Below are 11,672 nucleotides of genomic sequence, written 5' to 3' on the forward strand. Positions count from 1 at the left end.
CTCCCTGTGCTATTAGGTACAGTGCAAAGAACATACCTTACCCCAGATTTTGAGTGTTGGAATTTGATTAAAACCATAGACCGTAAATCTTAAAATCTTTAAAGCTAAAGAAGTCAGACTACAATTATTAGATCTGAGAAAAGTCTTTTAGATACAGTCATTCGGCTTAGGCGCTGCCCAAACACGGCTCGGGTACTGCACCTAAACCTTGTAATGACGGGGAAAACCCTGGACTGGTATATGTTAATATGTTTAATATTATATCCCCAGGTCAAAATGAACTGGCGCTTCTTTTATTTATCAAACAAAAACAGCAAAACTATTTAATGAAGTATTGTCTTGAAAATGGGCCAAATTTAAGTAATAATCACTATATATATATATATATATATATATACATATACACAGCACTGTGCAAAAGTCTTAGGCAGGTGTGGAAAAAATGCTGTAAACTAAGAATGCTTTCAAAAATATAAATTATTGTTTATTATTATCATCAATTTACAAAATGCAAAGTGAGCCACCAAAAAAACATCTAAATCACATCAATATTTGGTGGCCCTGTTGTGGTGAGTGGAAGGAAGAGGACCCAAATGCAGAGGGAGGCAGGCAGGTAGGAGATGGTTGAACTCAGGGATTTAATACAACAAAAAGCAGCAGCACAAAGACTGGAAAACTCACGTAATCACAAACTGACATAAACACAAGGCACAGGGAAGCAACACCAGGCGATCTAACAAGAGACAAAGGGAACACAGAGGCTAAATACATGAGGTGATGAGTAAATCAGGAACAGGTGAGACAACAGGTGAAACACATAGGGTGGGGCATGACAATCAACAAGGGAGGGAAAACACAGGAAGTAAACAGGACAAGACAAGACAGAAAACAGACTATCAAAATAAAACAGGAAGCAGAACATAAACAGGGAAATGCACGACAGAAAAATACACCACTAAATACATACAGACCACAATACACAAAACAGGATACATCAACACAACAGGGAACAGAAATATACAGAATGAATATACAAACACAGGAAACATACAGAAATCAATAATACAGGCAACAGAAATGAACAAACAGGTGACAGAAATGTCCATAGCCATCACAGCCCCTTTGCCTTCAAACCAGCATCAATTCTTATTAGGTACACTTGCAAAAAGTCAGGGAACGTTGAGGATCGTAGACGCAGTGGTCGGCCAAGGAAACTTAGTGCAGCAGATGAAAAACACACATCAAGCTTATTTCCCTTTGAAATCAGAAGATGTCCAGCAGTGCCATCAGCTCAGAACTGGCAGAAACCAGTGGGACCCAGGTACACCCATCTACTGTCTGGACAAGTCTGGCCAGAAGTAGCCAGCACTGTAGCCAGGCTGACAGATAGCCACAGCTCTACTGAGCCATCTATTCCTCTAGCACTGAGTAGTGATGACTTCATGAGCTTCTTTAATGATAAAATTATAACAATTAGAGACAAAATTAATCACCTTTTGCCCTTAACTTCTAACAGTTCATCTTTAAATACAGGACCGCTAGAACAAATGACTAGTCCCGACATATACTTAGACTGCTTTTATCCTATAGACCTTCAACAATTAATGTTAAAGATATCCTCAGCTAAGCCATCTACCTGTCTCTTGGACCCCATCCCAACGAGACTACTCAAAGAAGCATTACCCGTGGTAAACACTTCACTACTAGATATGATCAATATGTCCTTATTAACAGGTTATGTAGCACAGTCATTTAAAATAGCTGTGATAAAACCTCTGTGAAAAACCAAAACCAACCCTGGATCCTGAGGTCTTAGCAAACTATAGACCTATATCTAACCTTCCTTTTCTATCCAAGATCCTTGAGAAGGTGGTTGCTAATCAGTTATGTGATTTTCTACATAGCAACAGTTTATTTGATGATTTTCAATCAGGATTTAGAAAGAATCATAGCAACAGACGGCACTGGTGAAAATTACTAACGACCTTCTAACAGCTGCAGACAAAGGACTTGTCTCCATTCTTGTTTTATTAGATCTTAGTGCTGCATTTGACACTATTGACCATACAATCCTGTTACAGAGATTAGAACACTTAGTCGGAATTAAAGGAATTGCACTAAAAATGGTTTAAGTCTTATTTCTCTGAGCGATCCCAATTTGTTAACATTAACGATAAACCCTCCAAGCACGCCAAAGTTAGCCAGCGTTGCTCGCACGGCTCAGTGCTTGGACCAATTCTATTTTCCTTATATATGCTTCCTCTAGGACATATTATTAGGAAACACTCAATTAACTATCACTGTTACGCAGACGATACCCAATTATATCTGTCACTTAAGCCAGATGAAAGTGGTCAGTTAGCAAGACTTCAAACGTGTATTGAGGATATAAAATGCTGGATGACCCACAACTTCCTGATGTTAAACTCAGACAAAACGGAAGTTATTGTGATAGGACCAACGCACCGCAACCGTTCGTTGAAAGATATAGCTACTCTGGATGGTATTGCCCTGGCCTCCAGCACTGCTGTCAGAAATTTGGGAGTTATTTTTGATCAGGATTTATCCTTCAACGCCCACTTAAAACAAACCTCAAGAATAGCCTTTTTCCATCTCCGTAACATTGCCAAAATTAGGAATATCCTGTCTTAAAACGATGCTGAAAAACTAGTCCATGCATTCGTTACTTCTAGACTAGATTACTGCAATTCCTTATTATCAGGTTGCCCAAATAAGTCCCTTAAGACGCTCCAGCTGATCCAGAATGCTGCAGCACGTGTTCTGACGAGAACTAAGAGAAGAGATCATATTTCTCTTGTATTACCTTCTCTGCATTGGCTTCCTGTGAAATCTAGGATCAAATTTAAAATCCTCCTCCTGACTTACAAAGCTCTAAATGGTCAAGCACCATCATACCTAGAAGAGCTCTTAGTACCTTATTGTCCCACTAGAGCACTGCGCTCCCAGAAGTCAGAGCTACTTGTGGTTCCTAGAGTCTCTAAAAGTAGACTGGGGGCCAGAGCCTTCAGCTATCAGGCTCCGCTCCTCTGGAACCAGCTCCCAATTTGGGTTTGAGGGGCAGACACCGTCACCACATTTAAGAGTAAACTGAAAACCCTCCTCTTTGACAAAGCTTATAGTTAGGGAGTGAGGAGTCGCAGCGTCCACCTAACCCGGCCCACCTGCTTCTCCTCGTAGTCATCAGTTTTATATACTGTATAATTAATAATATAGCAAGAGTAGAGGGAGGCAAGCCAGTACAGCCCGATCCGGTTGGGGAGAGTTCTAGCCCGACCAGGCACCTCTCTCTAACCTGCCTCTCTTAGTTATGCTATTACAATTCTAGACTGCAGGGGAGGCTGTTTCTTTCCTATGACACACTGATCTGCTCTCTCATCTCTACTTGTTACTTTTGTATGCATCCTGTCCCAGAATTGCTTGTTACTAATCTAGCTCTGGGGAGTTTACTCCCCGGAGTCCTTATTATGTTTCTTCTTCGCAGAGCTATGCTCTGCGATTCTCTGCAATTCCCGGCCGCGTCCTGCTGCGTCCTGCTGCGTCCTGCTGCATCCTGCTGCGTCCTGCTGCGTCCTGCTGCGTCCTGCTGCATCCGCCGCATCCACCCATGCTCTGCAGCGCCACGTTTCATCCCGCAACGTCCTGCTGTGATGTTCCTATGCACAGAGTAGTCTGGATCCGGTATAGGGGACTGCACTACTCAGTATGACACGATGTGCCCTGCTATGACATGAACTTCCACGATGACCTTCGAAGTCACTGTGACCTTTAATGTGACTATTATCGCCACTGTTCATCACACCCCCAACCGGCCCGTCAGACACCGCCTACCAAGAGTCTGGGTCTGCCGAGGTTTCTTCCTAAAAGGGAGTTTTTCCTCGCCACTGTCGCGATAGCCACTGCTAATGCTTGCTCTTGATGGAATTACTGTAATTGTTGGGGTTTTGGAAATTATAGAGTGTGGTCTAGACCTACTCTATCTGTAAAGTGTCTCGAGATAACTTTTGTTATGATTTGATACTATAAATAAAATTTAATTGAATTGAATTGAGAAGTGGTCTTCATGGAAGAGTTGCAGCCAAAAAGCCATACCTCCGACATTGAAACAAGGCCAAGCGACTCAACTATACACGAAAACATAGGCAGCAGGTGCTCTGGACTGATGAGTCAAAATTTGAATATTTGGCTGTAGCAGAAGGCAGGTTGTTGGCCGAAGGGCTGGAGAGCGGTACAATAATGAGTGTCTGCAGGCAACAGTGAAACATGGTGGAGGTTCCTAGCAAGTTTGGGGGCTGCATTTCTGCAAATGGAGTTGGAGATTTGGTCAGGATTAATGGTGTCCTCAATGCTGAGAAATACAGGCAGATACTTATCCATCATGCAGTACCATCATGATTGGCCCCAAATGTATTCTGCAGCAGGACAACGTCCCCAAACATACAGCCAAGGTCATTAAGAACTATCTTCAGCGTAAAGAAGAACAAGAAGTCCTGGAAGTGATGGCATGGCCCCCACAGACCCCTGATCCCAGCATCATCCAGTCTGTCTGGGATTACATGAAGAGACAGAAGGATTTGAGGAAGCCTACATCCACAGAAGATCTGTGGTTAGTTCTCCGAGATGTTTGGAACAACCTACCAGCCGAGTTCCTTCAAAAACGTTGTGCAAGTGTACCAAGAAGAACTGATGCTGTCTTGAAGTCAAAGAGTGGTCACACCAAATATTGATTTCATTTAGATTTCTCTTCTGTTCATTCAATGCTTTTTGTTAACTGATGAAAATAAACTATTAACACTTCCATTTTTGAAAGCATTCTTAGTTTACAGCATTTTTTCATACCTGCCTAAAACTTTTGCACAGTACTGTATATGTATATATATATATATATATATATATATATATATACAGCACTGTACAGTACTATTTTATATAAATTACTGTTTAAAACTATAGTGTGTATTTCTGTCGCCCCCCACGGTGGATGCAGGAAACAACGGAGATGAGACGTATACAGGAGGACCTGACAGCTACGCTCGTTACAATGATAAGTTAAAGTCCAATAAGTACTTTATCAAACCGTATGAATGTGTGTCCCAGCCCAGGATAGGATAGGAAATTAACTAACTATGTAAACTGTTTTTATGTTTAACGTATTCTGACTTATTCAAAAGACGGAGCTTTAAGAGTTCCTCTCTTTTCCTTTTAAAGGATACATTTTTGTAAGAGCTACACTGAAGTTGGCAGTTTGATAAATGCAAGTTATTTCAATTGATATTCTGTAATATTTCAATCTTCATGTGCTAAAAAGGCACTTACGTTCCTGTAGATGGCAATACATATTCTCCTTTTTGTGCCAAATAAATGAAAAGCATGTTGAAATCATCAATGTCTTCCCTCTTGCTGTATCAAAATCTCAGCTAGCTTTCCTCAGAGATGGTCTTAATAATGTGCTTAAAGTCAAGTCAAATTCAGTTTGTGTATGATTACATGATATAACTATATAATTATTTAATACTGTATCCTATATTGTGGATAATTAAGCTATATATATATGCTGAAGTATATTTCTGGAGTGTTAAAGATTAAAAAAAAAAATAACAAGAACTGTACAGAAACGAAAACCGTGACCCTAAAACCGTGTTACGAACCGAACCGTGGGTTTTCTGAACTGTACCACCCCTATATTATATGTATATATTTTCATATTTTTCTAGTTGCCTTTGTTTGTGTTCTGTTCTGTTAATTTTTTTATGCACACTACTGAAAGAGATGCTGAACAGATTTGCATTGTACTCTCAGCACAATGACAATAAAAGATCTATCTATCTATCTATCTATCTATCTATCTATCTATCTATCTATCTATCTATCTATCTATCTATCTATCTATCTATATATATATATATATATGCATGAGGTCTCTAATATCGGGACTGGATGAATGGTTATGTGAGTTCATCTGACAGAGCTTTGGGGCTTCCTCGGACCATAAAAGGGTGGGAACCACTGGGATACACTCCCATCCACCTATTCAGCCACTGGTGTGCAGGGAGGGGGGTGGTGGGGGAGGGGGCGCCTCTGTCATCAGCACCCTCAGGGGAGGGGAGTGGGGGGGGGGGGCGCCTCTGTCATCAACACCCTCAGCCAATGGAGAAACCAGCGCACGAGACACTTTAACCGCCTCTCCGGAGCGGACCAGTGCGCAATCGTCCTCCCGTTCATGCACACACACACACACACAAACACACACATGGGAAAGTGAGGTTTTATTTTCTTCCGGCTCTGATTATGGACTCTTTATTTCTGTCTTGATGTTTTGAGCAGGAAAATGCTGCTTGCACGGACGGCTGGATTCTGCGTCTTGAAGATGAAAGTGAGTAGAGTGTCCTGTTATATTTGATATTGAATGTTTGGTGCGTGTTGTCTAATGTCGTGGCAATAATGTGTGAGTCAGAGGATGAGTTAACCTCCTGTGATAATAATATCGGCAACATTGTTTTTTAAAGAGGGTTTCTCCAGGGATCCTGGAAGTGCGCTAAATTCCAGAAGATCTGTGCGTGTTTCTGAACTGTACCAGCCAAAATTTGGAGTGCATTTCTTTAAGAAACTGTAAAAACAGAGGGATTGTGACCATAATATGTGGTAAATGCATTTTCAAAGTGCGTGTCCTGGCTACAGAGTGCTGCTGGACAGCGCGGATCCGTGCGCGCTGGAAAGTGTTTATTTGTCTCTCTCTCTCTCTCTCTCTCTCTCTCTCTCTCTCTCTCTCTCTCTCTCTATCTCTCTCTCTCTCTCTCTATCTATCTATCTATCTATCTATCTATCTATCTATCTATCTATCTATCTATCCTTTTGCATAGCAAATAAGATTGGCTGGATGTGCGTGAGGTTTCTGCATGATCGCGCGTTGTGTACAGATGTACAGTGAAAACAAAAGCTGGAGGATAGGACATCTGAAATTGAAAAGCGAAATAAGTGATGACAGGAGAGCCTGTAGCTGCGTCTCTGTTTTATTTCTGAACGCGGAGCTCCTAAAAAAACTGAACACATTTGAGTTTTAATTTAACATTTATTTAAGAAATCTCTTCACAAGCCCTTAATACGCATCCTGACAGTTGAATATTTATATACATTTATATGAAATTTGAACTAAAAGTCTAAATTATGATGACTTTCAGTGTAACTGAAGGAGGCTGTCCACTGACTTTGCAGCGCGTCTAGATTTGTGTCTCTGCGGATTAAAGACGCCACGAGCACAAACTAGGTTTTGTTTACTACTACAGCTGTTGTTGTCAGGTCAGATTGTGACGCACCATCTCTTCCCTCTGGAGTGTCCATCCATCCATCCATCCATTCATTCATCCATCCATCCATCCATCCATCCATCCATCCATCCATCCATCCATCCATCCATCCATTCATTCATTCATCCATCCATCCATCCATCCATCCATCCATCCATCCATTCGCCCAGCCCCATGTAAACGAGCATATATAGACGTCAAACCTTTGATTTGATTTATTTAGCACAGGTTAAAAAAACATCTGCAACACTGATACATTTAAAAGATATTAAATAAAAAAGGACATGCAGAGGAAACCAAGAAAACCCCTCAGGGGGCTCGGCATTTTGGGTTCCCTACAATTATTCAACAATACGTAACATGAAGAGAGATCTAGTCATGGACAGAAGAAAAGAACAATTAAATGAGGAAAGAAAAGAAAGAGTGAAGAAAGAGAGAAAAGGAAAAGTAATCATAAAAGAACAAGAAACGTGTTGGGCTATTGATTCCGTAAAACATTTTTCACAGATAAAGGAGAAAGTTTCTTCTTTTGACTCCAGCTGATAATGCTGCTTTTTTTTTTTTTTTTTTTGAAGATTTCAAAAAGAACCCCAAAATCAACAATTCCTCCAAACCATATAACGATATCGCTCATATATTCCCGCCCTCTAATACGACCCACAAGAGCATTTTCCGTCCTCATATCTAAACCAGAGAACGCAGCGGTCGCGGTTTTAAACATGTCGTTAACGTTGTGAAACGGTCCCAGTTTGGTTAAGTTTAGGCACCAACGCTACTTAGTTAAGTTTAGAAAAAGATTGTGGTTTGGGTTAAAATCAGACGTTACCTTACTTCCTGAAGGTGACGCAGAACGTGACATTCCTAATGTTAAAAAAATAAAATGAAACTCGCTGTTTATTTTTTTTAATAGGACTCAAACCCCCGTTGTGTTTATTTGAGCGGAGCGCCACTTCCCGCACGCTTCTGGGACGCATTGCGGCTGGTGGAATATCAAATATTGACTTGAATGGCCGTGATCGCTCGCAGGGGTCGCACAGACGCGCTCGGTGAAAATGCGGGTTACCCTACAGTCACATTAGCTACAAAAGACAGCAACACGCACTTGCTTGATGGGCGTTCCTGGGCGTTCCTGGCCTAGCCTACTCCTGGTTGCTTGGCAAAAGTCCATGCATCGTTGTTAACGTTAATGTCTCTGTACGAATCTAAGGTTAGATTGTACAGGACCGGGAACGTGGACACCACTAAAATAAGTTTTTCCTCCATCTTCTCACAGCTTTGCGGAACTAAAGTTTGATCGATTTGTTTACATTTGACACGGTGACGCTTCTGTAGCGATATTAGCCTAGCATGCTATTGCCTAGTAGTATCTGCAATAGGTCTTACAAGTCTGATTTAAAAGTATTTATTTCTCGATATAGAGGTAACAAAATATATGAGATAAAATGCCAAACATATCAGATATATACAGAAATACGATGTCCTGAAGCGTTTCCACCATCTTGAATGATTTTCTTCAATTGGGGCAACCAACGTACATACGTCACACTGCCTTCACTCCGATTGGCAGTCGCTTTGTCGCATCGCTCAGCATTTGCATAAAATAGACTTCTGGTCTATTTTGGCCCCGCCTTGCTCGTGGCAGCGGCGAGCTCGTCGTTTGTCGCTGGCAAACAGCCACTCCCATTGAAAATGAATGGCAGCCTGCTGCTTTGTTGCTGTCTCTTGTAGCTAATGTGACTGAGGGGTTATACTTCACAGTCACCTTACTTCCTGCTTTGATCCCTTCATAACTACTACGGCTACTAGAGGGCGCCACTATTATAAATGTAGGTTGCGATTGCAGCTTGATCAAACAACCTATGGGAGCATTTTTCGGCGGGGACCGTCTCCATATAACTCTGCACAGGCCGACATTAAAAATAACCGAAAAATCTAAACACAATAGTACGAATTCTTTTTTCATTGTGGTTCGCTTGCATCATGACGTCAGCACATCCCTGACATGATGTCGGCAAATAGACATAGGTAGGATGCTTTTCAAACACGAAATAAAAGTAAATATATATAGCACTTAAAGATGTAATATGTAACTTTTTTGCATTCAAATGAAGTCATTAAGTCATATCATCGACTAAAGAATTTTTTACCTCCTAATATTGTAAACAAATGTCACACTGTCGAAACGGTCGCGGGTCTATTGGACAGAAAATCGCCATCGCCAAACTCACCAGACTCCATTTAAATAAACAGTAATTTTATCATCGTACAACACACTTCATTCAAAGTCTTGGTTTGTCTTCCACATGGTGATTTCGGGGCCGTTTCATGTTAAACAAAAATGATCTTACTCTTTAACAGAAAGGTCTATCTCTGTAGGGATCCTTTCCATACTGTTGTCAGACACTTAGAATAATAATCTGAGCCTTTCAGACACTGTGCAAGGTTGACACTGCAGGCTAGTAAATGCTCTGTTTTTGGTTCACTTCCTGTGTTTGGGTCGGATTGCTTTCTCAACTGAAGTGAACCGAACTCTAGAGCACTTGGAAGCGAACGTAGACCACTGTTTTTAAGCGGACCAGAGTTCTGTTGTTGGGTCCGCACCAGAGTTGAAATGAGCTTTCGCATCGCCCCAAACCAACCGGACTTTAAGACTAAATGCGCCAGGGTTCGGTTTAAACAGACCAAACTGCTCAGGGGCGAAAGCAAACATAATGTCCAGCCAAGACTTGAAGACCTCCAAACTGTCGTTGACTGAAAATAGATTCTAAGAAAAAAAATGAACGGGAGTTTGACTTGCAGTTCCATGGACATGCAAAATAACTTCTCACTTTGTTAGTATTTAAAGTTCTTTGGATATGTTCACCTTTTTAAACACAACACAATTTAACTGACTTTCTCTGTTTTAATTTTCAGGTCACAAAGTGAATGTTGCAGCGACAGTTTATCCGATGATTGAGTCCGGCACTGCGACCATGTTGGACCGAACTGAGCCGGCGCACTGCACCGTGTGTTGCTGTACGCTGGCCAACAAAATCCTCATGGTGCTCTTCATGGTGCTGTTGATATTCGCCATCTTGTTTGGGAACTTGGTGACTCTGGCTGTGGTTCTCAGGACGAAACACTTCCACACGCCGCAGGGTTACCTGAAGGCTTCCCTGGCTGTGGCTGACCTGGCTGTGGGGATTTTCGTGGTGCCGCTCTCCGTCTACGCCGAGGTCTACCTCATGGTGGCCGACTCGGCACCGGAGTGGACGTCCTACAACTCGCAGTTAGTGAGTTTCCACCCGTGCAACGTCATCGGCCCCATCTTTGCCGGGTGCACCTTGGTCTCCATCACGACCATTTTCCTGCTGACGATCGAGAGGAGCATCGCTGTGTTGCGCCCGCTGCACAAGGACTCTGTGATTACACGGAAAAGGACCACGAACCTCATCGTCCTCTCCTGGGTCGGGAGCTTCTTCCTGGCGGTGTCGCCGATGATTTTCAGCAGCGAGATCGCTCTGGAGTACAACCCCTGCAGCCGGATGTGTAATTACGCGCTGGGGACCATTGGCGAGTTCCCCAGCCAAGCCTGGAACATCCTCCTCCTCTTCCCCATGTTTGACTTCACCCTCCTCGGGGGAACGGTGGTCATTAACATCATCTCTCTGTCCAGCATCAGGCAGCACTCGAGGCGCAGGAAACATCTGGCCGAGAGCGAGCGCCAAAGCAGCAGCAAACCTACGTTTTCTGACATCAAAGCAGCCAAAACAATTGGGACGCTGACTTTGGCGTTTACCGCCTCATTCACCCCTATCGCCGTCTTCGTGGTCGGGAACGTTTTGGGGAATAAATGGTGCAACTTTTCCTTTTTCGCCTTCTGGATTTTGGCCACCAACAGTTGCTGGAATGTCATCATTTACAGTGTGAGGGATCAGAAGTTCAGACTTTGCGCACACAAGCTCCTCATGCCTTTCCAGAGAAAAAACTCAACCAAAGTCTAAAAAGCTTCCGGGACCAAAGACTCGAGTTGAGGACTGCATCATTTGGATGTTTTGTTTGTCACAGAAACTCTTTGTTCAACACACATTGTGAGTCTCGTTAAGAGACGTGTCTGCATGTTTCGTGGATTGCTGTCGTGAAGTTACAGGTTTTTCTTGCGTCGTTAAAAAGCATGGAGCGTTTTTTCGATCACAAATGTTGGATATATTTGTGGGCATTTGTCTTGTTCCGTGTAACAGAAGCCTGTTTCAGTCTGTGGAATGGTTGTTTTACTTGGGTGTGATCAATTAAAACATGATGCAAACTAAATCTTATTTCTGATTGTACCGTGTGTCTTTGAATGTGTTTTAAGGTTTGTTTCCGGCACCA

General features: G+C 42.3%; 1 protein-coding gene across 1 annotated transcript; it reads left to right on the forward strand.

Moving 5' to 3' along the window:
* The first annotated feature begins 6,156 nt into the window (after nt 1-6,156).
* On the forward strand, nt 6,157-11,424 carry LOC120561699 (5-hydroxytryptamine receptor 1B). The gene is made up of 2 exons (XM_039804894.1): nt 6,157-6,391; nt 10,236-11,424. The coding sequence occupies exon 2, from the start codon at nt 10,271-10,273 to the stop codon at nt 11,303-11,305; it is 1,035 nt and encodes a 344-aa protein (XP_039660828.1). The 5' UTR covers nt 6,157-6,391; nt 10,236-10,270; the 3' UTR covers nt 11,306-11,424.
* Nucleotides 11,425-11,672: the final 248 nt, after the last annotated feature.

The sequence above is a fragment of the Perca fluviatilis genome, chromosome 7 (genome assembly GCF_010015445.1).
Source record: "Perca fluviatilis chromosome 7, GENO_Pfluv_1.0, whole genome shotgun sequence".
NCBI lineage: Eukaryota > Metazoa > Chordata > Actinopteri > Perciformes > Percidae > Perca > Perca fluviatilis.

What these genes read in the sequence shown, in the direction of transcription:
- LOC120561699 (XM_039804894.1), top strand. Translation starts at nt 10,271, where the DNA reads ATGATTGAGTCCGGCACTGCGACCATGTTGGACCGAACTGAGCCGGCG.